The sequence below is a fragment of the Puma concolor genome, chromosome B1 (assembly GCF_028749965.1).
Source record: "Puma concolor isolate L17-30 chromosome B1, mPumCon1.1.hap2, whole genome shotgun sequence".
Lineage (NCBI taxonomy): Eukaryota > Metazoa > Chordata > Mammalia > Carnivora > Felidae > Puma > Puma concolor.
Window position 1 is genome coordinate 69,308,082 of NC_141670.1, and position 27,791 is coordinate 69,335,872.

Below are 27,791 nucleotides of genomic sequence, written 5' to 3' on the forward strand. Positions count from 1 at the left end.
ACCCTCCCTCGTTCATGCTCTGTCTCTCTCTGTCTCAAAAATAATAAAACATTAAAAATATTTTTTTTAATTATAAAACTAATTATTGAGACAGCAAACACTGTGCAATGACAAATGTGATATATGTTGTGTGGGGGATATGGCAGGAGAGGAAATGGATGTTAACTGGGCCAAATATTCTCAATGGTTATCACCATGGTAAAATAACTGGTGAGAGACGTTACTAAACAGACTACTTCAGATCTTGCATTTCACTATAAAATAGTAATAAGGTTAACACTTAACCCTTGGGTTTATTGGAAAGTTTAAGCAAAGAGAAAACATAAAATCCTAGTATTATGCCTGGGAGATATTAGTAGTGCCTGCTAAAAGTTTCCTTCCTCCTTCTCCCCCTACCCTAAGGACAAGGTAAGCTAGTCCATATTACCTGGGCATTTACCCTTGTCAGGCAGAAAATCAATTGTACATTACTTTCAGGTCTTGGACCTCACTTTGGAAAAGAGAATTAAATTTGGAAAAGTCGTGCAAAAATTGACACAAATTTTAAAACTCTAAACTATAAGGTATGTATTTCTTTTAAAGTCCTTTATTAACGTTCATGACCTAGAACATGAAATCTGTGAAGCCAAGCAGAATGAGAGTTTTATTTTCTGGAACTTCATAGATTCAGTTATTAGGAATGAAACTCATTCCCATCTTTGCAATCAAAATTCTAAGTATTAGTTTGTTACAAGAAAGTGCTTTAAAAATTGCAACCCAAGACAAGGTATTAACTGTTATCCATCCATGACTATTTATATGGCAAAATAACAATTTCCCTATTAATAAATTCCATTCTATATTTATACAGTCTCTGACTCTGTATCCTGTAATTTATTCCTACACTTCAGTTAGGTAGATGTTGACTATGCCATAGAAAATACAACCTGATAGGAATGGGGGAACATGAGAGACTTCATAAGAGAAACAGCAGCAGCAAAGCAAAAACATCTTTCAAATACTTATAAATTACTATCTAGGCACAGTTCTAAGTGCTTTCCATTGAGTTCCTTTAATCCCCACATCAACCGTATTGATAGAAATTATTAAGCTCGTTTCACAAAGGAAGAAGCAGATATAGGTTAGTTCCTTGCCCATATGTCACAAAGTGAGTAAAGTGGCAAACAGGGATTCAACCCCCAATCCGCCAAATTCGTAGCCTATGCTCTTATGCTTTATGCTACTTCTCAGCACCCTCTTCCTTGTTCTACAGTGTGCAGCACATGATTTGTCTGCATAACAAAAGTGAATGGAAGATTTATATATGCAAAGTGTCAAGTTCTAAGTAGAATTCAAGGAACAAAATAGAACTTTTAAAACAGCTCCGATTACGCAAAAAATTCTTCCTTTAGAAAGAATGGGCATCCTTCTGATACTTTTAGCCTAAAAGGTAAGAAAAAATCCATAATGATAATCTGCTGATCTTGACTGCTAAAATGTACAGACTGTTTATTATGCTGGAATATATCTGTATGTCCCTGACCACAGAACCTGGGCTCTTCACTACTCTTATTTCAAAATCCTGAACATACCGCTAATTTGGAAGCCCCCGACAACAACGGGTGGGTCAAGATGAGGAAAAGAACCATGAACACATAATTTTACTTTTGAAAGGTGAGATCTGACAAAGCTCTCTAATAAGCTTACCAATAAGTCCCTTTGTGGTACTCGACGTCACAGCTATGTGGGCCGGCGTAGGAACAGGTTTGGCTTCTTCTGTGGTCACAGAGGTGATGCTACTGCTTTCGGCTTCAATGGAAACATCTTTTCCACCCCTTCGCTTTATTGTGCCTGTGTCACCTTCCGAGTCTTCTCCCCAGTATCCTGTGGAAGATGCCCAGCTTGCCCGGGATTGGGCTTGTTCAAGACTCTCTCTACTTTGATTTTGCCTGTTGTACTTTGTGCTGTGATCAGAAAACATAAGTTGGTCCATATGGCTACTTGAGGCCCATAAACCTGCAGGATCCCCTGAATAATCAAAGTGAGTGTGCCCAAATGGAAGTGTTTCCCAGCTTCTCTGGTGCTGAATGGTCTGTATATTATCATGTGAGCCACTTGAGCACGACGTCCAGCTCCCACGGCCACTGTCAGCGGCATCGAGTGATGCACGATCCCCTTGGTCTTGGGAAAGTTCCTCTGTGCTTGGGGAAGAAATTACTGTAGCTGTAGCATACAAGCCTCGACTCTCAGACATTGGTGCATAGGACCTACGTGGTTGAAAATGAAAAGGGGAAAAAGTGCAAGATTGTTAATAAATCTGTGATATAAAACCAAAATACGTTTTCTCCCCCCAGAAAGGTGGCTTTGTTTCATCACAGGAAGAGGATAAAAGCACCCCCGAGTTTCATTCTCCTGGCTGGTTCTGCCACATCCAGTTTGCTCACCTTGTCATCACCAATACAGAGGGAAAAGAACAACAACTTGCTTATATATAATAAAGGAACCCTTTCCTTAGAAGGTTAAAGGACGAGTCAACATAATCTGATTTCAGGGAGGCAGCGCACACACAGGACCTGGTACATCCTGAAACCAGCCTCTTCCTTTAGCACAGAGCAACTGTATTCCAAGAATAAAGCTAACTTGAAAAGCAGTGCATACAACAAAAATTGCACGGAACTTAATCTAGAAGTTGTAAAAATTAGAACTGGGATGGGTGAGCATTTCTTGGGCATTAGGTAAAATAACAGAAATCCACATCCAGAATAAAGGACTAATTTTTAAAGGATGGAAGAAGGAATGTAAAAGAACACTAAAGAAACGCTGCCCACCCTAAGCTGTACTGGTCTGGTTCAATCACAGTCCGCCTTTCCATCCTGCCCACACCGAGGTTTGTCTCCACAATGCTGACAGAATGCCTCTGGCGCCTCTCATCATGCAGCGAGACTGGCACTGAGTCAAAGGAAGAATTGCTGACAATACTGGATCGTGAAGAAATCTCACTGTGACCAGAATCTGAGAAATTATCCACAGTACCACTGGGAGCCAGAGTGTAGCCTGCATGGGAAATAACGACCATATTAATTAGACACCATAGGTTTACAACATAAAACTGAAGTCTACCAAATAGAAGCAAAACCAAAATGCAGGCCAAAGGTACCACCATTGAAGTGAGGGAAAAACCATTTTACTTGTGGAGACTTGGGTGACTGGTAAGGTAAACTTTTACTCAAATGAATTTTAACATGTTTCATGAAAGTTTAAAGAAGAAAAAAAGAAACACTGTTATGTGCACTAGGAAATTTTGCAGAAATCATGGCACTAGTTGACTATTCTTAGCTCCTTTAGGTATAAATAATACTATTAGTCTATATAAAAGAAACTAAGAAGAATAAGTATGATAAGTTTAAAAGTACTTTTTTAACTGCAAAGTCAGTAATCTTCAATGAAGTTTTTAATTTTTAGAACTTTATGGCAGAGAATATTCAGCTAGAAGTATGTGTCTTACCATTTCAAGTGGACATATAAGAATAATACCTGAAATACCTGAAGAAAATACCTTTGGGTTTTTGCCATTTGTTTTTCAGTATTAATATTATATTGGATGAATCGCAAAGAAGCCAATTGTTTTGAAGGATGTAATGTGCAAAATCTCCAGTTTCTCCCTAGACCATCACTATGTCTAAACAGATGTCCTGAAGGACCCTTAACTCTCCTTTGCTGCTAAAAATAATTTTGAAAGCCACAAAGAAAGAGGTGCTTGTCTTGATATTTTTAATGAAAAAATTCAAATCTTCTTTCTCAGTACTCATTTTTTAAACAATATTAGTATAGATCTCACATTACTTAAAATACTGGTTTTATATGATCATGTGTATGCAATGCAGATTTTTCAATGCCACTTACCTAATAAAAAAATTAAATCTAGAACACCTAAATGTTGCTAATTTACCTTCTATAAGTACTTCCCCATCCTTTCAGTAACTTGTTAATTCCTGATTTATTTTTTAAAGGTTGCACAGGTCTTGATAAGATTTAATGCATTCATCTATGAGAAGTCTTTTTTTAGAGGACACTGAAAGTTCTGATGGACAAGATTTAAAGCGTTCCCTGAACAGTCCTCTCAAAAAAACACCTCTAGAAAAATAATCACTTGGGTGGAGCACTTGACATTTAGAGGAATTCTCCCATTTTCCTTAACTAATAATGAGGAAATTCCTCTCTTTCCCACCCCGTCTTTGGTTCTGTAAACCCCACCTATCCCATAGGTCCGTGGAGCATTGTTATTCTTGTTACTGTTCTCACTTCCAAGAGAAGAGGAGGAACTGGTTAAGTCCAACTGCCCGGAGCCAAAAGATCTCAGCTGATTGTCACTGCCACCTAACAACAGGATGAGAAAAGAATTTAGATGTATCCATTTAACAAGGACAGGAGAGACTGATACGCACACAAAATGCATCCATGTCTGAAATATCTAAGAAGTAAAGCTGAAAAGGTATTTGTTATGTCAGTGAAATCTAACAATTTATTCATCGTTTTGGCCTTCCTCTAGAGAAAACTGTCTTAGCCATTTATTACTGGTTTATACCCATTCAGTTAAAGGGTAGAAAGAGAAAGGAACTTGGAAGGTTATTCAGCAAAAAATTACTATTATTTTAATATAAGAAAGCATCAACATAAAGAAGTGAGTTTGCCTAAAATTTAATCTCTTTGAAAATAAAATAGCAACAAAAAAAAGATAATCAAGACCCGTGTTAATACAATGAAAAAATAAATCAGGAAGATATTAGTTTTCTTATGTTTTTAAAGCTTTCTACTCTGCAATTAATGTTATATAATTATATTTAGTTAGAACACCTTTTACTATAAAAATTATTTCCATACTTACAATCAATAAAAACCATATATATATGTTTTAAACGGCAATATGTAGTTTAACACTATTTACTATTAAGAAATACCAAAATTCTTCCAAATTTATAAACCAGGGGGGGTGGGGGGGGGAATCCATTGGGCATTATATAGGACATCATTTTAAATGACCCGAACATCAAAAATGATGTGATATATAAATCTGGAATTTATTGCAGCTGAAATGTATGGATTGCTATAAAGGAAAACAGTAAGTAATTTAGTTCTACCTTTCCTTGGAGAACTCTGTGGAGAAGTGGGAGGAGAAGAAAGCTGGGAAGATGCGTTTGATATAGTGTCTTCTGCTTGTTTTTTATGACGCTCCAGACTTCCTTCTTCAGACAAAGAAAGAATTTTCTTTAAAGCTTGTGGAGAATATATGCCTATAAAAGAAAGAAATAAATATGTATTTTCATGAGTAAAAAGGAATCACATGAATAAAATCTTTTTGGATGATTTAATATTACATTTAGTTTCAACCTACTTGTAATATCATCATGGTATAAACAGTAAGCTTACAGAAGGCACACAGTACCTGTAATGTGGTTTCTGACTGGGATCTGCTGGAGTGCTAGAAATAGACTGCTTTTGATATTTTACTTTAGATTCTAAATCTTAATCAACATTCATTCAACAATATGTTGACATCAGACAACAATGAAGAAAAAAAAATGAGCAATTTGAAAATATTAGAATTTAGGACAAAAGTGATCAGCTAAGAATATTTATTATTAGAATTCAAGGCTGAGTATTTTGGTGAACTCAAACAGGTATTTTGGTATTACTGGGTGTGTTGGCTCAGGAGAAGTGGGAATGATGGGAGAAAACTAACGAGCCAAGAGCTAACCAGAGGTAGTAAGAAAAGTGAATAAAAACGTTCTAGGGAATTCCATGAAGTTAATATTCGATCAAATAAGTAGATGCAAGAAAAGCAGAAGTAGACCCATGGAAGTGCCCTGTGTCACAGAAACCACAGGAGACAATTTCAGAAGGGAGTGATCTAGTGCCAAGCGTAGGATCAAGAAGGATGAGGGTAGAAGAAAAAGGATTACATATCCCAATATAAGGTAATTTTCCCCCCAAGAAATATTTTTAGAAATGGGGGAGTCACATTATAATAGTTTACAAAGCCTCTAGTATTCTTATGAGGCACTCTCAATTGCCTTATTTCTGAACGACAAAGAGATACTTGGAAATACCTGGAAATACCTGACACTGCCTCAGTCAATGCTAGTTTTAATGTTCTTAGACTTACCAGGATCCATTAAAAAGGAGGCGGTGAAATTTAACACAGATTTAAGCCTTCATTTCACCTCATGTAAACATCTGATCTTGTTTTAATACAGTTACTTAAAGACCACTTTTAAAGCAATATTTATGTATATACATGCTGATATACACAACATGCATGAAAATGTTAAGTACACTAAAGCTGTACGAATAAATAGTTGTGATTTGGGAAAAAATTCCAAGGCCAGCATTATGCAGAGATTAAAAAAGTGCTTTATATTCAGGCACACCTACACATTTGGCTAAAAAGTTATATTTAAGTAAAAGAAAGACTGATAAACTTCCATATAAGAAGGTCAGTGTAAAAGAGGAAACAGAAGTCAGGTTGCAGGGGATTTAGGAAGATATGAATATTAATAAGATGACGGACAGAGAAACCTGTAATTCAGTTTGTGATAGGGAGAGTAATACAAATACAAATACAAATACAAATCAAAGCGGAAATGTCAAGCAAAGATATTCTTTTGTCACTCTTCCCCAAATTCAACAAATGGCATATATGCTGACCAGGAAGAAAGAGCCAAAGATAAAGTATACGAAGGACCTACTGGAAGACTCTTGCCCACCTCATAAGGACAGGGTGTCCCTGGGTAGGAAGGTTTTTTTTTTCCCCCTTTTATTAACATTGTTTCCTTTCACATAAATGTACAAAAAAGAACCCATACATTTTATGAAATATAACTTTGTTGTACTATTTACATAAAGGGACAAAACTAATAGATATATACTAACACTCCCATTTCACACGCCCTCCCCTCCCAATAACAAATGAGCATGATTCAAGGAGACACTCTATAGAATAAACAGTAAACAGTCCCTTCCACTGGTAACAGTAAAATTTAACTTTCTGAACATTAATGTTTTACTAAGAGGTAACAATCAAATAGAGACTCAAGTAAATTAGAGGTATTCAAGACAAGGATTTTTTCCTAATCTGAAAAACATGACACCAAATAGCCTCAAAAGAGGATATGATTTGAATCACCTACCAAAAGGTGGAAGATCCTTTACGGGTACTTTCTTTCGCGAGGGATAAAGGGACACAGCAGGAACCTGCAGTCCTTGGTTGATTTTATGTGGTGGCGGTGGCTGTTGGGGCTGTGGCTGGGCTTGTGCTTTCTGTTGCGATCCTGCCCTTGGAGCCACTGGGGAGGTCTCAGACTTGACCGGCTTTTTGTCACCAGGATTCTTAGGCACTGTTAATTGTTTGGTTTAAAAACAGAACAAGAAATTTCAGAAGTTAGTAGCTATATACAAGTTCAGAACTGCAAAAGCATTTTCTACACTTTAGAACACGAAAATGTGTATCATGTCTTTTTCCTGTTACCCACATAAAGGGCAGAAATGGGGGTGGGAGGGAACCCTAGTTACAGAAAATAACATAGGCCTGACAGGACAAACATATTTACTTTATGAAACTGTCGCAAATGATGATTATACTATTAAATACCACTAAAAAATAAAAGTAGAAAAATGTGGACAGTTCAATATGCTGTGTGTATGTATATAAAAAGCAGAAATATATGATAAAATCTACAACAGGAAAATTATTAGGATTACTTTTCAAAATGGAGCTCAAAATTCCTTGACATGTATGAGCTTAGTTTTTATTTAATAAATGGTATTAACTATAATCTTTTCACTCTTAAATTCTCTCCTATGGGTAAAATTATCTATGTTAGCCAATAGCAACCAATACAGCTTGAATATTGGACTGATTATATAATTCCATGGCATATAGAAGACAATCTGAATAGGACAATTAAAAATGCTGTATGTGGGGCGCCTGGGTGGCGCAGTCGGTTAAGCGTCCGACTTCAGCTAGGTCATGATCTCACAGTCCGTGAGTTCGAGCCCCGCGACAGGCTCTGGGCTGATGGCTCAGAGCCTGGAGCCTGTTTCCGATTCTGTGTCTCCCTCTCTCTCTGCCCCTCCCCCGTTCATGCTCTGTCTCTCTCTGTCCCAAAAATAAATAAAAACGTTGAAAAAAAAATTAAAAAAAATAAAATAAAAATGCTGTATGTATAACGTATTAACATTCAAAACAACTCAATGACACAGATGTACTTCCTCCATTTACACGTAAAGAAGCTAAGGATAAGGGAGCTCAAGTTAGTTGCCTAACGGGACGTTGCTATCTGGAGAAACAAACAGGATTTGAACTCAAACCAATCTGACTCCAGAGGACAAGCTCTTCGGTGTCCTGGGAAAATCTAGTAACTTGAATCTTCTCAACTCATCTAACATTTAAATTCTATCAAGGGTATCTTCAAACCTGTCCATAAAAGACCCGAAAGTGTCCTAAATGGAAAATGCCTCGATCTTACACGAGTGCAGATGCAAACAAGCAGAAAACTGCCCCCATTTCTAGCCTGGTCAGATTTTTGAAGGCTGGGAAACTACACGTTAGGCTGCGTTTTGGTACCGTGCAGCAGAACCACTGCTTCCTGTGTCAGGCCAACTTCCTGCCGGCGCTGTCAGGCTGAGGGTATAAAAGGCAGCAGGTGCACCTAGTCACAGACCCCTCTGACGAGGCAGGCCCTTCACTACTCTCACCTCTCAGGTTGCCCATCACTTTGGAAGTATCTTTGCGAGACAACAAAGACACAACGGAAAGAGCCGTCCCCCTAAGTCTCTGTGGTCACCCTGCCCAAGCCAAGTAAGTTGGATGGGAGGCCTGGCCTAGGCCAGTACTGCATGGGATCAATGGCAGCATTCAAGGGAGGGGCTAGTATGTTGCCAGGATGCTACTGCCCCCTCGGTGCTAAGCCCCACTTGTCGCCGCCCATACCACTGCTCAGGAAACAAATCTGCGTTTCAGATTCTGCAGCCGCTTTAAGGAAAAACTCACATGTGTTGGTTGCTGGCTCACACTGCAGTGATAAGGTCTGCAGACTCTCCTCATCCATTTCTAGCTCCAAATTGGACAGGTACTGCTTGACTTTTCGAGCCATTTGGGCGTCTTCGTAAAGCTTTTTGGCATTGAGAAAGGAACTACGACGTACCCGCTTTTTATGACCACCTGTCTGAGCAACGTCTAGCACTGTTGCATTTGTACTACCCTGGCTGAGAGACCTGGAAGATGAAAAGGCAGATATGCAGCTCACTCTACCATGGGGTTCCTTTATCTATTTGAAACATGCCAAGACTTACACAAGTATTCTGCGTTCAAAAGATCACATGCCTCATTCTGGTAAGTAAACTGTTACAAGGAAATATAGACTAATATAGATTAAATTTTCTTAAGTTAAAAAAGAATCATACGTACATACATATATATATGTTTCTAGTCCAACTCGGAAATTCTGCTTTTCTCATCTATAGAGCATTCAAGGCAGTTCTTTCATAGAAGCCAGCAAATACTGATTATATATAGGAGCTCATGCAATACACAGTTAAAAATCATTGAGATTTACATGAAATTTACTTCTCCTAAAGAGGATATTTTACATAAATTTAAATAAAATTAGCTACACTGTTCACAATCGTTTTCTTATTCCTTGAGTGAAAGAGTTTTTGAAGTAATATGGGTCAATCTGTTAATAAAATGATCATGCAAATGTAAACATATATATATATATAGAAACTAGCACATGAATTGTTAAGAATTATGTTTAAAAAGTATCGGTTTATAGAATGAAAACAGTAGTTAGTTGAGCTGTAAAAACTGTAGTTTTAACACCTTGGGGCACTTTTTACATTATATATATTTACTTAAATATCTGTGCAATAGTATTTAAATTGCACAGTTTTTCCTTTTAATGTTCTTCCTCCCATAACCCCGCATTAGGCTTTCTCCATTTCCAAGTACACAAATCATATTAAAATAAAATCTTTTTGAAGACTGAGAAGTATGCCTGGCCTACAGTTCCCCAGAACAATCATCAACCACTTCACGGCTCTCATGGATCATGACCTCAAAAACAAAAGCCCCAACAGATTAAACGTGAAGTCAGCAAGAGGGTTAAGAGAAAATGCAAAGCATCAGAAAATACAGCAGGTAAGAAAACAATGCAATGAGCAGAATAAGAATTGTGTGTGGGTTTGCAAGGTCTCCACCACTTACCCCAAACTCCTCCATTTCTTCTTCCTGTAAGTGAGAGCCATGGAGATTGAAGCATGGGTGTAGAAAGAGAGACAGAAAGATCACAAGCTCAGAAAGAAAGGACTAGACTTTTGGATAAGCAGTACTAGAAGCTCACAAACATTAAACTGCATAATCACCTCACACACACAACTTTACCCGCAATACTTTTCTGGCTCAAGAGACAGATACGGTTAATTTTTTTGTTCTAAGAACTCCTTTCCTTCACTGGATTAATCATTTTTGACTACACTGCCAACTAAATCCATTGCATGGATACTGAGCCCATATTGTTTGGGTTCTTTACATATTTTAGTTCATACTATCAGTTATGAGTTTTAAGCTCTACAAACCAGTGTTCTGACAAGTAAGGAATAGTTGTGCCTCATGTCAAATGAAAAATTTCTGCAGGACAAACTGTTTTTTACGGACAGTCAAAAGTGCACCTGAGGCCGAATAAGACATTTGTTTCGAATTAGAGCTCAGGGGATTCTCGCCACAACCTAATAAAATTTCTGCCAAGCTACAAATGTAAATATTCAAAAATTTCTCATTTATTAGGAGACCTCTAAACCCAAACTTCTCTAAGCCTACACGTGTTACTGAAGAGGACACACTCACCGAGTCCTGAACATGAGGGCAGGGTCCATGTTAACTGAAGCCATTCGGCCAACATGACGAATTTCTTTTGCAATCATCCTTAGCTTCTCAAAATTGACTAGCCCATCAACTTTTGAGTCATTTCCTATAATTGGCAAAGAAGAAAAAGGGAATCCTATCACATTCATTTATCGTGTGCTTCCACAAGTGAAGACAGAAAATCTACTTTATACTTACCTTCATGAAGGAATGTGAGATCCTTCTTGATAACTGGGAATAGAGGGATTATGGGAGGCTGCAGGTTTTGACTGTTGAGGACATTGCGATATTTTGCCATGTTTCTGGAGGGATCAAACAAGTCTTGGAGATCTTGAAACAGCTTTTCGTATTTATTGGGAAGTTTTTCCCAGGTGGTTCGTAGTCTTGCCACTGGTGCCAAATTTAGGCCACTGAAAGGAAAAAAAGGAAATTAAATGACTCATTCTTACGAAACAAAGAAAGTAAAAATAGCATATTGTTCATAAACGTATAATACCTCTGTGTTTATGCTGTATATACATAGCAATTTATGGGATTCATAAGAAACTACTAGTAATTCTGGATAATGAGAATTGAAGACAGAAGCAGGGTCAGGGCCAAGGGTTATTACCCTTCAGACCCTTCCAGTCTGTTTATTATGGACAAACAACTGGAATGTGAAGTATCATGAGGGTAGCATCTGTTTTGCAGCTCTGCTTCTATGCACAGAGAAGCGCTTGGCACATAGGAGGCTGGTGATAAAACAGACTGGCCAAGTATCCTACAGGAATAAAATAAAAGTCCTAACAGTAATGACAATATGATCAAACTCCTAGTGAGAGACAATGATTCATAATCACCGTGAATAGCAATATTGCTAATTGTTTCAGTTTGTAGTGTCTTCCGGCCTCAGTATAAGCACTTACACGGGAAGAAAATGAAAATGAACATTTAGTGGGCATCTGCCTTGTGCCGGCTGATAGAAGTCCACATACATAATATCACTGAATCAACTTGATCCTTCTTTGGGGCACTGTTCCTTTATGAGAAATAAACTGATGTCTAGAGAAATTAAAATAATTTGCCCTAAGTCGCAGAACTAAAAAAAGTAGTGAATATAGCTTTTCTGGGCTCTACATGTAGCTCACCAGAGACTTTAAATTAAGAATCATTGGATTCCTTGGGGCGCCTGGGTGGCGCAGTCGGTTAAGCGTCCGACTTCAGCCAGGTCATGATCTCGTGGTCCGTGAGTTCGAGCCCCGCGTCGGGCTCTGGGCTGATGGCTCGGAGCCTGGAGCCTGTTTCCGATTCTGTGTCTCCCTCTCTCTCTGCCCCTCCCCCGTTCATGCTCTGTCTCTCTCTGTCCCAAAAATAAATAAACGTTGAAAAAAAAATAAAAAAAAAAAAATAAATAAAAAAAAAAAAAAGAATCATTGGATTCCGAGAAAAGGACTTGTTCAATATGATTCAATCAAAAGCTACTACACTTATAGAAATTATACGGTGTTCCTGGACTGATGTGTATTTTTGATCTGCAAACTGAACTGAATCTTAGGACCTGTATGCTCGCTTACCTGATGATTGCAAACATTGAGTTAAAATTCTTGCATTCCCTGCAGTGTAGTGCTATCTTGATGAAATGCTTAATGATCTTCATCCTCTTCAGCTGGTTTGTCTCTCTCAGAATTTCAGATGCTACCCAAAATGTTTCTTGGTTAATTACTTCTTCAAATTTCTTCAGGTTGGCACAGCTGGTTTTTGATTTGAGTTTAAATAAATCATCTATGTATTCAGTAGGTTCAATGTTACGGAAAAGTTCAAAATTCCGCATAGAGAGCTGTGTGGCCACTTCAACAGTACTGAGCTGCAGGAGGGAAATTTGACTCTCCCTCAACAGCTCCTGAGCATCTTCATCTGAACAAAGAGTTTCCGTCTCCATGTTGTTTTTCAAGTAATACCTGTGAAAAACACACAATTCTAAGCCTAAGCAGCAGTCTCATGACATTACTTGAAAGAATGATGCTACTTTGTAGACAACATTTGCAAGAACAGGCTGTGAGTGATGGAAGAATTCTCTTGTACAAGGACAGAGAATACAGCTGCTGCCCCAGTCACCAGCTCATAGAATCACCTATCAGGAAGTCACTGATGGGAGCTAATAAATCACATGTCATTTCATTTGTACCAGTTGTCATGTATTTTTCTCCTGCCCTTCCCTGATTTCCAGATTATTTTATGTATTTTTGCTAAAAGTGACAGAAAATAGCTCAATTTAAAATTTCAGTTTAAATAAGAAAACAGGCTCTAAGGAAGGCAGAAGAGATCAGACACAGGTCATCACCCTGTTTTCCTAGAGAGAGTCTGTAACTATTAATAGGTAAATGTGATCCAATTTGAACCAACTTATTCAAATACCAAAGAAACCTATAAGATATTCCCTTCTATCTGATACTATGAGTACAATAATGCCAAAATAGATTTTTTTTTATGTTTATTTATTTGGGGGGAGGGGGAGGAGGGGGAGGGGGAGAGAGAGGGAGACACAGAACCTGAAGCAGGCTCCAGGCTCTGAGCTGTCAGGCTGATGCAGGGCTCGAACTAATGAACCACGAGATCATGACCTGAGCCGAAGTTGGACGCTTAACCTACTGAGCCACCCAGGAGCCCTGATCTTTAACTTTTAAATATCTGGTTTTCACAAAAACCCTACAAGTAAGTGGGGCAGGTATTATTCTTGTCGGATGAGGAAACAGAGGCTCCCAAATATTAATGAGTAGTTACTATCAGTGACAGAGATGAGAACTCATTATTACTCCTTTCTCTTTGTAAACAACTTGTTGAAAATAGAATCCAGATGTTTGCCCTGTGGGGTTGTTTTTTTGGTTTAGTAGACAGATGTTTTCCTAAGCCAAATTCCATAAAGACAGAAGCAGAATGAGCCCAGTGGGAGTCTTGCCAAACTGGCCTTTTGCATCTTTCACCAAAGGGACCATGACGGAAAACACATACCTTGAGGCCTTCACATCCACAGATTGAACATTCCCAGTTTTGATTACTCATGAAGCCCATGACATGTATTCATATATAATTTTCTTGACTGTGAGCCATGAATCTGCACCTCAATGGAGATTTGTAGAACTCCATCATGGTTACAGATATAGCAATGTGCCTTCAAATGATAATGAGAAAAACTGATCTCCTAAAACAACACTAACTGCTGGTGTCAGGGTTGGAAATAAAGTAAAAGTGAAGAAGAGTAATAAAGTTGTAGTTGATAGCAAGAAAAAGGAAGTTTTGAATGAATTAAATCAGATTTATACTATGGAAAATTCAAGTACAAAAAGAACACTCCATCCAGCAAGAAAAAAAGAAAAAAAAATGTGATTTATGAAACTCCTTAATATTCAGTGAGTGCAGAATCTAGTCTTTAAATTAGAGCCAAAAGGTAACTGCTTTTTCAACTTTCACTAATTTGTGGTCTGAGGACACACATTACATATTATCAAGGGAAATTCAGGAGACCGACAAAATCAGGTACAATGTTACCCTGCAAGTAATATGTGATATAAGCACTTATGCAGCAGGAGACCAAGCTCTGAAGCAACCAAAAGTTTGTTCCAGAGCGAGGTATTTTTCACAGTGTAGCACACAATAAAAGGCAGCATTAGCCAGCCACATGGTCATTGATATCTCCATCTAAACAACTGCAGCTCCTAGAAAAGTTGAGTAGGCAGGAGAAATTGACAACAGAATATGATTTAAAAACATGTTTGTGAATGTACACATCCAGGAAAGAGAATCAGCATTAGCTCTGTGACTTCACCAGCCTGGTGTCCTACAGCCAGTGTAAGAAGTGACTGCCTGTGCCCTGACAGCCAATAACAATATTCAGGTCACAGTGCCCTCCTTTTCAAAAGGGTCTTAAGAGATCCTTGTGAGGGTCAGCAGTCTACTGGGTACATTTCCTTTGATTCACCAATTCTTGGAGAACGGGGTAAGTCTTCTTTCTCGTTTGCAGGGGTACTTACTCATTTTAAAAACCCTTTGAAAGTGTTCATCTCTTAGACTTTGGTGTGGGTTTGAAGAGGGGTTAAAGAAATCCAATAGGACAGATATATTGTATACCTTCCACTCAGCTGAATTCTATCAGCAAGTTTGGAAAGCTGATCTGGGAGTCTTCTTTGTTTGATTACACCCTCAGGTGTGACAGAGACCTCACACAGCGAATACTGATCCGGGGTGGCAGTCACAGCAAACTCCCTGATGGCCTGAATGACTACTTCCTTCGCTGTGGTGTCCTTACTGATCATGATGTATCGGCTTTGCTGATCAGCTTTAAAAACCCTTAACACTTGATCTGGCAAGTCTGGGGGAAAGAAAAGCCATATGTAAGTGGAAAGGATTTTTGCATATGGTAATACAATTAAGTGAAGTAATCAGGAAAACCTCCCTAGAAAAGATAAATGCTAAACTTGCATCTCTCCCTCGTTACAATCCTTCTTCAAAGATTCTATAAGTCAACATACTGATCTGCTGCATGAACATATTTTTCCCCACAGATACCTGAATGATCCACAAATACAAACATCAGTACACAGCAGCAGCACATAAAATTCTCAGGTTGGTAGCAAAAAAGGGAAAAATGTAAATCTAAAGTTCATCTTTATTATACTGAAAATCCCATTAAGCTAATCTAATATATTCCTCTTACTCTATTTATTTTACATGACCTAGTAATAACCGGCATGGTATGTGTTATTATTATGAAAGAGAAAACACGTTCAGAGATTAATTTGCCCAGGATCCTATCAAATTAGTCTGAAGAATAAGAAAGAACTGATTCCAGTGGTTTGAAATTTAAGGCTCATTCTGACTTGGAGCATTTGACACAATCCACGCCAAACCAAGAACATACAGCATTACCATATGTTAGAAGAAAACAGATTACTACAAGAAAACAAAAGCAGCACAGGCGATGCTCACCAGGAGTAGTACTGAAGTCTAAAATGCGATGATGTGACTGCAATAAATCGGGATTACTGGAGGACAAGGTTCCACTGACGGGCAATGCCGTTGGGATGTGCTTGGTCTGCCTTAATCCTACTATGCTGTCATCCTGAGACTGACCAATCCCAATATCACTGAACAAAGAGAAAAATTAGAGAATAAATGATCCACAAGTAAAAAGTTATAACCCATCAATATATAATAGACACAGACCATAAATAAAACATATTTGTATAAGAGCTCATTTAAAAGTACCATTAATAAATTTGGTTGAAAATTCAGTAGCAACTACTGCTTAAGTGTATCTAACTCAACTGATCTTGCTGTTTCTTAAGCATACGTCACTCTAAAACCTATGCCTCTTTCAGTAGACAAAGAATAATAGTACTCTCTCAGTATTTTCAAGAAAAGATAAGCTCTAGTTACTCCTGGAAATAGATTTAAGAATAAGCACATTAAAAAGAGTGTATTTAGTCTCACTCGACTGGTGATTTTTGTATCAGAATGATAAATTATTTTATAATCTGATCTTTAAGAACTGAAGAAACGGAGTAAAACAGAGGAGAAAAATCCAAACTGTCCTAATTTCATTCTCCAGTGTTTCAGAGAAATAAATGAGATCACTATGGAGTCAAATGTAAAGAAACCCTGACACCGGGATTGTTTCTTAATTATACAAAGCATAAAAAAGCAGGGGTCCATGGTAATATTTCTTAGCATCAAAGAAGAGGCAAAGGAAATTAATGACTCATTTTTTATTTTTAGTTCTCTACTCAAAATTTCTAGTTAGACATTTAAATTCCCAGAGAAATACTCTTATTACTGATAGCTACAAATTCATTTCCCTTTATAAAACGTGTTACTGTGGACAATTCTTAAAAACACGATTTAATAACATTTAAAAATTTCTAGACTTGAAGGGCACACTATTTCCAAAAAAGACTTTAAAATTAAAATAATAAACATGGACACATAAAAAACAACTAGATCATCAGCAAATGGTTATAGTTCTAATTTCTAGAAATTAGAAATGAAGAGAAAGAAAACTCTTTGGTTGGGTGTCCAAGGTGACATAAATAAAATTAAGACATTTAGCATCAGTTAGGTTCTCAGACATTAGAGCCTGATCATAATACCTACTATCTTTAATGGCTATGATAATTAAAAAATATATATAATAGCATTCTTTATTTTGTGGGGGGAATGGAAATTATAAAGTTAAAGAAACAAGGATAAGATATTTCTTTTAAAGTCGCCAAAAATTAAAGACGATTTTAGTGTAAATTCTTCCAAATTCATAGGTAAGTCCGTGACAAAATCCAATTTCCATTTAAACACATACAGGCATGCACATAAAGATGCGAAATATTAATGTTCTGCGAAACATTAAAACTTTCACATTAGAATTTCATTTCTCAACCACATAAAACCATCTTTACTGCCAATTATAATCCATGACATAAGACAACTATTATGGGCTCGGGCCAAAGATACAGAGCCAACCGGGTCACGGTGGCCACAAATGGCTAAAAACACTAGAACTGCCTTCTTAAGAAATGTTTCTCAGCAACATTTTAACACCTAAAATGAAGATCTAATAACTCTTGCCTATATATCTCTGTTATCCACAGACATGAGGATACTCTCTTGGATTGGAACTACTTTATAGTTAAGACTTAATTCAAAAAAGTCCCTCTCTGAGCATATCTATTGTTCGACCTCTCCAACTCTTCTCATGGTTACTGAAACTGTTTTTTAGCTTTTGTTGATTTTATAGTCTATTGACTCATTCTCTCTTTTCTCAGTATTCATCACTCTTTCTCTGCTTACCTGACAACCAGATCTGACTCCTATAATCCTCTTGCCTCACCCTTTTCTTCTCACCCTATTCACATCGCTCTCCCATACCTATCCTTGCCAGTTTGCCACCATCCAGCATCATAACTTCTGTAATACTGACAGTGTTAGGGGTGGGGAGGGAGGGACACAGCATATCTAGAAAATCTGCCTGATTGGCTAGTTTAATGGCCTTGTTAAAAAAAAAAAAAATCGTTGTAAAAATCTTTGATTTCTAGGAGAGCAAAATTTAGGTAGTAACTAGTATTAAGTCTATCATACCATATAATAGATCCTACAGTTTACTGAGCCTACTTAAAAAAAAAAAATTTAATGTTTATTTTTGAGAAAGAGGGAGAAAGAGACACAGCACAAGTGGGGGAAGGGGCAGAGAGAGAGGGAGATACAGAATCTGAAGCAGGCTCCAGGCTCGGAGCTGTCAGCCCAGAGCCTGACGCAGGGCTTGAACTTGTGAACCACGAGATCATGACCTGAGCCGAAGTCAGACACTTAACCAACTGAGCCACCCGGGTGCCCCAAGCCTGCTTTTAAATATAATTTTTTCATTTCAGTTGCATTATATACATGAATTATTTCAAATAATTTTTACAATAAAATACTTAAAATGAGACATACATTTCCTTTTAGGTTTACTTATTTCAAGAGAGACAGAGACAGTGCAAGTGGGAGAGGGGCAGAGACAGAGAGGGAGAGAGAGAATCCCAAGCAGGCTTCACTCTAGCTCGACTTGGGGCTTGAATTCACAAAACTGTGAGCTCATGACCGGAGCCAAAACCAAGACTCAGACACCAGCTTACATTTTCTTAAATACAAATTAAGATGTTTCCTCAGTGTTTAAAAATCAACACATCTTATTATCTTCTTTTCCCTTCTCTAGCTTTTGAGTATCTTTTTAAATACATATAAAACAAAATTATACATAATATTCTCATACTGTGTTCCTTGCCAATGTCTTGTAGTGTGGATGGCTTATATCCCAGTTCTTCCATGTCACATTTCTATTAATACTTGCCAGGGTCATGCTGACTTTTATTTGACTTTTTTTTAAGGTTCATGGTCCAATATGACTGTCAGATTGTGTTGTTGTTGTTATTGTGCTGCTAATAATTCTACATTTAAGTAATTCTTTTTGCCTATTTTATATTAAAATTTTTATCAAGAATGGTCATTTTAAAAATCAATTTCTATTTTCTGTAATGCTAACAGGCCTAATCCATCATTTGTTTAAAAATTACTCAATATAAACATGCTCTCAAGTCCATAAATAAATCATCATACTCATTGCTTATCCTTAGGACTCTATTGTAGAAGTCTTTTTAAACTGATACAAAACCACCAGTTATTATATTCAGTGGGGACAACACAAGTTTGACTCTCCCATCAATACTATATTTGGACCATATCTCTCCAATCTGTAGATAAAAATTTTTATCTGAAATGGAATTTAAGAAATGTTTGATGTAGTTCTGAATATCTACTGTTCCTCTAGAAGAGCCATTCAATTATCAAAGAAAGAAAATACCTACATGTTTTGCAACTTATCTATCATTGTAGCTTGAGGAATATGTAATAAATGCATTTGGTACATCAATGTTATTTAACATTAAAAAAAAAAACAACTTTGGCTAATGGTAATTGAATTTTATAAAAGATCTCTAGACTAAGAAGGAGCTAAAATGAAGAAATAACCAAGCAAACAGGCAAACAAGACTAAAAAAGTGTGACACCTATAACTTTGTCTAGTCTGAGCTCCTGGAATAAATAAGCAGCCAAGAAGAGATTCAACAATATACCTGACATTCTGACTGTCCAGGCAACTGGAAGGAAGGAAAGGAGTTCTGTGCTTGGTTGGTGATATCTTGGAAACAGTTAAATAAATGAAAACAGAGAGGAAAAAAGAAAATGGCAAGGATGAATAGTAGCAACCAAAAGAAGCAATGATTTGGTTGACAAAGGGCAGACAGTGATGGTAGACAAGATATCCAGAAACAAAGAAATGTAGCAAAAACAACTCCAAACCATGGGTGAAACATGAGCAAACACACATGCTTATTTTTTTTTTTTTTTTAAGTACAAATGATTAAAAAAAAAACAAAAAAACGAGGAGATGCTAAACTATCTCTAATAAAGCTTGGGTTGGGCAAGTAAGTGGCAAACATATGACTAATATTGCTTCTAAGACAGGTCAGCCATAAAACCTGAGAACATGTGTAAACATCAATTATATCACTACCTTTGCATATCATTTTAACACAATAAAATAACACACAGAAAATTCATACACTTACTTATATGGTTTCTGTGGCAAGATACTGATCCGAGTCTTGTCAAGTATCTTTTTTAGCTTGTTTCTTCCTCCAACAGTGTTAGCTTTACTTTTTTTATTTACTTTTTCAAGTCCTATCACCTGTTCTACATCTACAGCGAGATCTGGAATGGAGTAGCGACTGGCCTTTTTGATGTCTCCAATTTTAGGAAGGTGAGGGGCACCATTTCTTTTCTCTTCTGACAATCTTGTTAGCAGTTCTTTAAATACTAAAATGGAAATAAACACCATAAAACACCCATTATAATAAATCCAAACAATTCAAAGGAAATTGTAGGACTCAGGAACAGGTGACAAGTGTATACTTCGACTATCAAAACTGTAATCCCATGGAAAAATACTACTCCAATGAATGACAAGAATCTTCTTTGTTGTGTTGCTCTGTCACTTCCATTCACACTAAGTTAAATACACTCTTTAAATCTCTAGGTATTTAAAAATAATAGGTATTTAAACATTTATCAATAAAAATAATCTTTATGGTCCTCAAGTTAGATTTTTAGATCTACATACATGCTTACATAATTATCTGTATCTATGCATTTTACTGTAAATATTTTGATTCTTATATTTGAAATATTACTTATAAAAATGACTTTTTTCATGATTAAGACACAAATGTGGGGAAAAAAAAGACCAAAAGTAGACAGATTAAAGTATGCAAAAATACTTACCAAATAAATTGGTTTTCACAGTGATTGATAAATGTGTGTTATTTCTGAGAATTTCCATGGCTTTTGACAGCTGAATATTTTCAAAGTTTTGCCCATTTACTTCTAATATCTAAAAAATAAAATTATGAAATTCATTTCAGTATCCCAACTGATTGAAGACAAAAGGCACCAATAATCACTCTTCAGTTTGGATTTAGAAATATACCTGATCCCCTCGTTTCAAGCCTGCTTCGGTTGCTTTGCTACCTGAATCTACACTGTCAACAAAGATTCCAAATCCCTTCTCTGAGCCACCAAGTAAGATAAAAGGCAGAGGAGCTTCTCGGGATGGTTTTGTTAATGTCATCAATCTTCTTTTTGCTTTAGCCGCACATGCAATATTTAACAGCCTTAGATGTCCGCCCATTTTCTATAAAAGTTCAGAAAGAGTGGTTTCAAAAATAGGCTGAGTTAAATGAACTTAAAATTGATGACTTTTTTTTTCATCAAAAATATTACCTCTCTTTCCAGGTTATTTTCAAATTCTTCTAGAAATCGAGTCATCGCAGGATCTCCTTCAAAGTCATTGAAGTGATTATTCACCCACAATAATACTACCCGTGTAACCTGAAAAATCAATGGTTTTAGCAGGTTTTCTTCTTTTTAGTGCTAAAAATCTGCAATTAAAGTCATTTCAAAAAAGATACTGAACAATTTACTTAATAACAATGGACAAAATAAACAACAAAAACCCTCACAGCAAGGATTTTATTCATAAGAAAATGACCTTCTGAGATTATGTATATTTATGAGTATAGACTTTTTGTTGTTTTGCTAAGAAGGATTTTGAATCTGTGAAAGATAGTAATTAACTTCTTCTATCTTGTTTACTCTCAAAATATATTTGAAACAGGTCATAATAAAAACAAAGCTATAATAAAACCAAAATAAATTAATATAAGACAAAAGAAGACAGAAACTAAAACATAACAGTAGAGGGCAGAAGAGACAAAAGGAATGAATAATATTAAGCCTAGAAAGATCTATAAGGGAAAAAGTTATAAAAAGAAAGGAGCTAGCTGGAAGTCATTGGGAATTACATCTTACTTGCTAACATTAAGATTCAGGAGGCTTTTAACACTGCCAATTCTTCAGGAAAAATGAGTAGACTTTTCTTAAACTGCACATGTGTTTTCACAGAGCCCTACACCTCCTTTATAAAGACCAACACACACACACACACACACACACACACACACACACACACACGCATGCACACACAGTTACAGACTATTTGTGATGTACCCAGCAAGAGGATTGAGACATTCATTAGACTATAAGTTCCATGTGCACAACTTTATCTGTTATGTTCTCAGGACATCCTTAAGACTTATTACAAGTCTTAGCATAAAGTGAATTCTCAACAAAATCTTACTAAATGGAGTATAACTGAAACTTTATAAAAGTACTTGTTTTATTTATGAGTTTTATTTTCTAAATTTTAAATAACATACATTTTCCATAGATTTTTTTTTTCAAACATCTTAACCTCTAATCAAACCATCTCCCCTTTTAATCAAAGCGAGAAAATTAAGCACATTATTCTAGCAGTAGAGAAACAAAGGTGATGGTATATAGTTAATTTTTAACTACAGTTAAATACTGTTTATAGTTAGTATACACTCAGGAGTCAAGCCTTGATATTTATATTAATTTTTGGTCATTTACGATCACTATTGTCCATTTTTCAAATTTTGGAAACCCTGATCACATCTCCCTTGAAACCATATCTAACACCAACCTTTTAATAAAATTAAAATTCTGCAGCTGAGAAGCCAAGTTAAAAGTCTTACTAGCCTATTACAGGTTAGAAAACTAAGATTCAGGGGCATCTGGGTGGCTCAGTTGGTTAAGGATCCGACTTCGGCTCAGGTCATGATCTCACAGTTCGTGAGTTTGAGCCCCACGTTGGGCTCTCTGCTGTCAGTGCAAAGCCCACTTCAAATCCTGTCTCCCTCTCTTTGCCCCTCCCCTGCTTGCTCACTTGCTCTCAAAAATAAACATTAAAAGAAAAGAAAAGAGATTCATAAATCATAAATTGAATATTACCAACTTCCACCACCAACAAACAATTTTTAAAACGTATGATGTATTTTAATACATATTAAGTGTACTGAGCCAGGTACTACATAAAGAACTTCACTTCTATTATTCATGTTCACAATAACCCCTAAAAGATGTCGATTATTCATTTTACAAGTCAATAAATGACTGGCAGGAGGGTCAGATGACACCTAAGGTACATGGCAAAGGCAATACTCAAACCAAGTTTTGATGGCTGGAGAGCCTGGCTGAACAAGCCTAGGCTTGTGACTCGCAGAACATGAAATGAAAAGCATTGCTGTCCAAATGATTTCTCTAAGACCACAGAGCTAGCTAGGGGCAGGACCAGCAGTAGAGCTTGGGGGCTTTTCACTGTTGGTCTACTGTTCTGGATTTTCCTACCTGCCTTCCCATGTCTGCCTTATGTAAATCAGACTGTCACATGAGGAAAGGAGAAATGAGTATAGGCTATGATTAACTCTTACACCTCAAAAGGTATGTAGTTTATCATCCAATCTGGCCTTGAAAGAGCTCTCAAGAGCCGCTAAAGAAGTCTGTTTAGAATTATATTACTGGGGCCTACAGACCAGCAACACGTACAATAAAATGCTGCTCTGGTGCCAATTTAAAAATTGTAACTTTCATCTGGAATACACTGACCATTTGCCCAACAGAGGATGCGGATTCCAATGGAATTCAGGTGTCTCACTTTTTTTTTTTTTTTTTGCTTAAAAAGAGCATTCTCTTTTTCCATTAAGAATAACTTGAGGGGTGCCTGGGTGGCTCCGTCAGTGAAGTGTCTGACTTTTGATATTGGCTCAGGTTATGATCTCACAGTCGTGAGATGAAGCCCCAGGTCGGGCTCTGCGCTGAGCGTGGAGCCTGGTTGGGTCTGTCTGTCTGTCTCTCTGTCTCTGTCTCTGTCTCTCTCTCTCTCCTTGCCCCCCTCCCTCACGCATACTCTCTCAGTCTCTCTCTCTCAAAATAAACATTAAAAACTAATTTGAACATAACTGGTGTGACAAATATATATATTAAACTATCTTTAAGGTTATATCTGAACATTTCACATTTAAAAGCCAAACTACAATATATTTTCCAACCTTATCCCTGAGGCTCGGGTCATTAAACCACTCCAATAACTTTTTGCCCACTTCCATTGGGCTAGAAAGAAAAGTCCTGTAGGTCAACAGGAAGTCTTCTATGAATGTTGGATCCACCACTGAATGCTCTTCCACCAAATGCATCGTTAATCTTTCTGAGGTGCCCTGTAACAAAAGGTTTAATCACTATCTTGTACAAATAATATCTATATGGTACCATAATTCCACGTTTTCAACATAAGATGAACTGGGTAGTAATATATATAATAATTTATCAAACTGCTGTTCATCAGGAAGTATAAAGATATTTTTAACAGCTGGTAACTTTTAAGAGAAATCATACGTAAAAATGGGGGGAGGGATCTTAAGTTCTCATAACTAATGGATACTACAAAAAAAAAAAAAAAAAAAAATCCTTCCCACAAGATGGAGGCAAGTTTATCTTACCTTAATGACGATGTGTCCCTTTCTTGTTCCGGTCCTATCAAGTTCTCGGTGTTCTTTTACCATAACAATTTCTCCTTCCTCCTCAACTTTTTGCATGTTCTTTTCTACTTGGTTGAGAATACGGCAGTAATCTTGCTGGGCTATGCAGACAAACTGGAACAAAATGTAAGTCACATGTTAATGATAAAGTGCTTGCAAGAGATCTAGCAGTACTAATAATTCAGTGTTTTAATTATTTAACACTGACATTTTTCCATGTCTTTCCCATACTCTCTAAATGAATGCAGTAATGAACCTTAATCTGACTTCTCTACTCTTTAATGTATTTCTTCTTTGGTCAAATCAAGTTTCATTTTTATCATATTTATATGTAGTTTATATTAAAAATCCTAACCATTTTAAAAATCAGAAGATAAAATTAAAAGAGTCCTTTTTCATGCCTCTTCTTTGAAGGTGGGATCTTAGGAGGATAAATATAAAAACATAATTACCACTTAGTAGGCTTTACAAGTTAGAAAAGATTTTAAAAGCAACAATTTTAAAATAAAAACGAAAAAAAAGATCAAAATTCAAAGATACCCATGGAATAGATATTGTACATCTGCTAATTATATTGATAAGAAATCAGTTTAGAAAGTTCATTCAAAAAAGGTCCACAAAACAAGCCACCTCCTTGTTAAACTCAAGTCATATTCCTTGTAACTAGTATTAAGGGCAATCCTTGCTCTTAAACAAAAAGTTAAAAATAATATGCATGGCAAGCCATTACTCCTCTGTGACCCCAAATATAAAAAATATTAGGGCTTAGGGCAAACCGCTAAATTACATTTCTTAGTAATTTAAAAAGAAAGTGAAAAATGAATTAAAGCACTTATTACACAAATTAACCAGAAGTCAGTGAGGAGGAGACACGAGTTAGAGTATTTACAGTTTTGACTTAATGTTCATGATAGTATATTTTTTTAAAAGATGGAAAACCAAACGTAATAATAATTATCATGAATATGACACCATCATCATTTTGTGGTGGCCTTATAGGAACTCTCCATTCACCTTCCTGGTCATCCCATAAAGAAGGTCCTACTATTGTCCCCATTGTACAAACAAAGAAACAGCTGTACCAACAGCATGATGATTTGCCCAATGTTTCATAATTACATGCTTGCTAATTAAAAAAAAAAATTTTCATGCACATCAAAATCTGGGAATAAAATAGAGCAGTATGTTAATAATTATTATTTCTGAATAATGCAAATTACAAGTGACTCATTTTATTTAATAAATTTTCTATATTTTCCATACTTTCCATACAATCAGTAAAGTTTTTTAAAAGAATAGCAGTGCTTCATACCTGAGCAATAGCTTATTACAATATTGTTTCTTCCAGAGCTGGTTGATAAAATCTCATTAATTTTTCTATTGGAATCATAAAGTTAAAATTCAAAAGGCATAGGCTTTTCTTATGATTACATATAGTTAAAAAATTTTTTTTTAATTTAAAAACACAGTCCATTTCTATAACACTGACCACAGGTGTATACACGTTTTGAAATCTGTGGTCCTTAGTTCCTTGTCTCAAAAATAGTTTATTTTTTTTCTTTTTACAGGGCACCAAAATTGCTCTGTCTCCAAATAATTTTAGGCGATCTTTCTTACACTTGTTTAGAGAACACAATTATATCATTTTCTCATTTATCTCCTAAAAAAGAAATACATTCCATAAGTTAAAAGGAGTAAGTAGATAGAGAAAAGAAAATGCTCTTAGGGGCACCTGGGTGGCTCAGTCAGTTAAGTGTCCAACTTGGGGTCAGGTCATGGTCACACGGTTCATTGGTTCAAGCCCGAAGTCAGGCTGTGTGCTGACAGCTCGGAGCCTGGAGCCTGCTTCAGATTCTGTGTCTCCCTCTCACTCTGCCCCTCCCCGACTTGTGCTCTCTCTCTCAAAAATAAATAATAAACATTAAAAAAGAAAGAAAATGATTTTAGAAGAGAAATGTACTAAAATTAATCTTGACTGAAGGTTTAAGGAAATTAGAATAAGTTTGATTTGGAATTCTTAAAGCCTAGACTTTTTTTTAATGTTTTTTTGTTTGTTTGTTTGTCTGTTTTTGTGAGAGAGAGAGAGAGACAGAGTAGTGAGCAGGAGAAGGGCAGCAAGAGAGGGAGACACAGAATCTGAAGCAGGCTCCAGGCTTTGATATGTCAGCACAGAGCCCAACGGGGGGGCTTGAACCCATGAGCCATGATAACATGACCTGAGTCAAAGTCCAACGAATGCTTAACCCCCTGAGCCATCTAGGCACCCCCTTGAGAGATATTTTTGTCACTTCTGTACCAAACTGAAGTACCATCCAAAAAGAAAATAAAACCCAACTGAATTTCTAATATGGACATACATATCTAAAAAGAAATAAATAATAGGTAAAAACATTTATCTGTATTTTTATTAGCAGATTTATTTTTGCTTTAAGAAGTCTGAAGATATAATAAGAAATTCATACGCAAGACATAATTTTAATTGGTATGATGAAGCCAGCTGAAAAATTGTGAACTATGTACATAATTATTTTGATGAGGTTTTATACTTTTAAATAGCTGTAAGCATATGAAAGTAATGTAAACCTTGGCATTCTGATATAAAATAAAAATGCAAACAAGATTTGGCTTACAAAAGGCCAAAGGCAGCTTACATTGCAGGATTGTTTTTTGGGCACATGACATCACAACTGATATTTAGTAGAAAAATTATAATAGACGATAAAAGGATGAAGTAAAATTAAACGTCAACCATAATACAGTATTGTCAACTTTCCCATGTAACTGCTTTCTCCAAAACTACTTAAATTCAGTGTCATTAGCTCCCATGGTCTCTGGAAAAGGGGAGTCTAACAGGTTTACCTTAAGAAGTTAGAGCTATTTAAACTGGCATCTTGTGGTCTGTAAGGGAAATTCATGCCTAATTGTTCACACAGGGATTCCAGGGTTCGTTCCCCATTGAGGGTGTAGGGTAAGGCTAAGCAAAGCCTGATGTGTTACTGGCAGGCCTAAGACACAGGCGGTAGTGAAGAAAAAGGGGAGAAGGAAAAGAAGAGTGGGAGAGAAGAGCAGGAATGGAAAAGAGGGATAGAAGTGGGAAGGAGAAAAGAAGGAGGCACATATGGGAAACGGAAAACCATTACCAATTGCCTGGTACCATAGGGTGTCTATATCTAGCCCTGCCTCTGTCTTTCAAAGCGAACAGAGGAACAAGCACAAACAATGAAAGGAGAGACCTGAAAGAGGAACACACAAAGTAGGGATCCAAAGCAAAATAGAACTTTGAGCATATCATGGGATCCAAACAAACAGAAATAAACGTTAAATATAATCCACTCATTGTGGATCAGGTTTACTATGAGCTCAACTAAATATCACAT

At 36.6% G+C, this 27,791-nt stretch overlaps 1 protein-coding gene across 20 annotated transcripts in view; it reads right to left on the reverse strand.

The window, feature by feature from the left end:
- RAPGEF2 (Rap guanine nucleotide exchange factor 2) overlaps positions 1-27,791 on the reverse strand; it is a 249,211-nt gene that overhangs the window by 3,446 nt on the left and 217,974 nt on the right. For 12 of the 20 annotated variants that reach the window (XM_086703960.1, XM_086703958.1, XM_086703957.1 and 9 more), the window contains 18 exons: positions 24,376-24,528; positions 23,929-24,093; positions 21,242-21,349; positions 20,949-21,152; positions 20,744-20,852; positions 20,032-20,278; positions 15,863-16,020; positions 15,005-15,245; positions 12,454-12,837; positions 11,099-11,310; positions 10,883-11,006; positions 10,244-10,267; positions 9,029-9,252; positions 7,167-7,373; positions 5,118-5,270; positions 4,234-4,356; positions 2,808-3,033; positions 1,687-2,246 (listed from right to left, as the gene is read on the reverse strand). In XM_086703960.1, coding sequence (XP_086560086.1) covers positions 1,687-2,246; positions 2,808-3,033; positions 4,234-4,356; positions 5,118-5,270; positions 7,167-7,373; positions 9,029-9,252; positions 10,244-10,267; positions 10,883-11,006; positions 11,099-11,310; positions 12,454-12,837; positions 15,005-15,245; positions 15,863-16,020; positions 20,032-20,278; positions 20,744-20,852; positions 20,949-21,152; positions 21,242-21,349; positions 23,929-24,093; positions 24,376-24,528 — 3,622 coding nt within the window. The remainder of the gene's footprint in view (positions 1-1,686; positions 2,247-2,807; positions 3,034-4,233; positions 4,357-5,117; positions 5,271-7,166; positions 7,374-9,028; positions 9,253-10,243; positions 10,268-10,882; positions 11,007-11,098; positions 11,311-12,453; positions 12,838-15,004; positions 15,246-15,862; positions 16,021-20,031; positions 20,279-20,743; positions 20,853-20,948; positions 21,153-21,241; positions 21,350-23,928; positions 24,094-24,375; positions 24,529-27,791) is intronic. The other 8 variants (XM_086703964.1, XM_086703962.1, XM_086703972.1 and 5 more) reach the window with 3 other exon arrangements.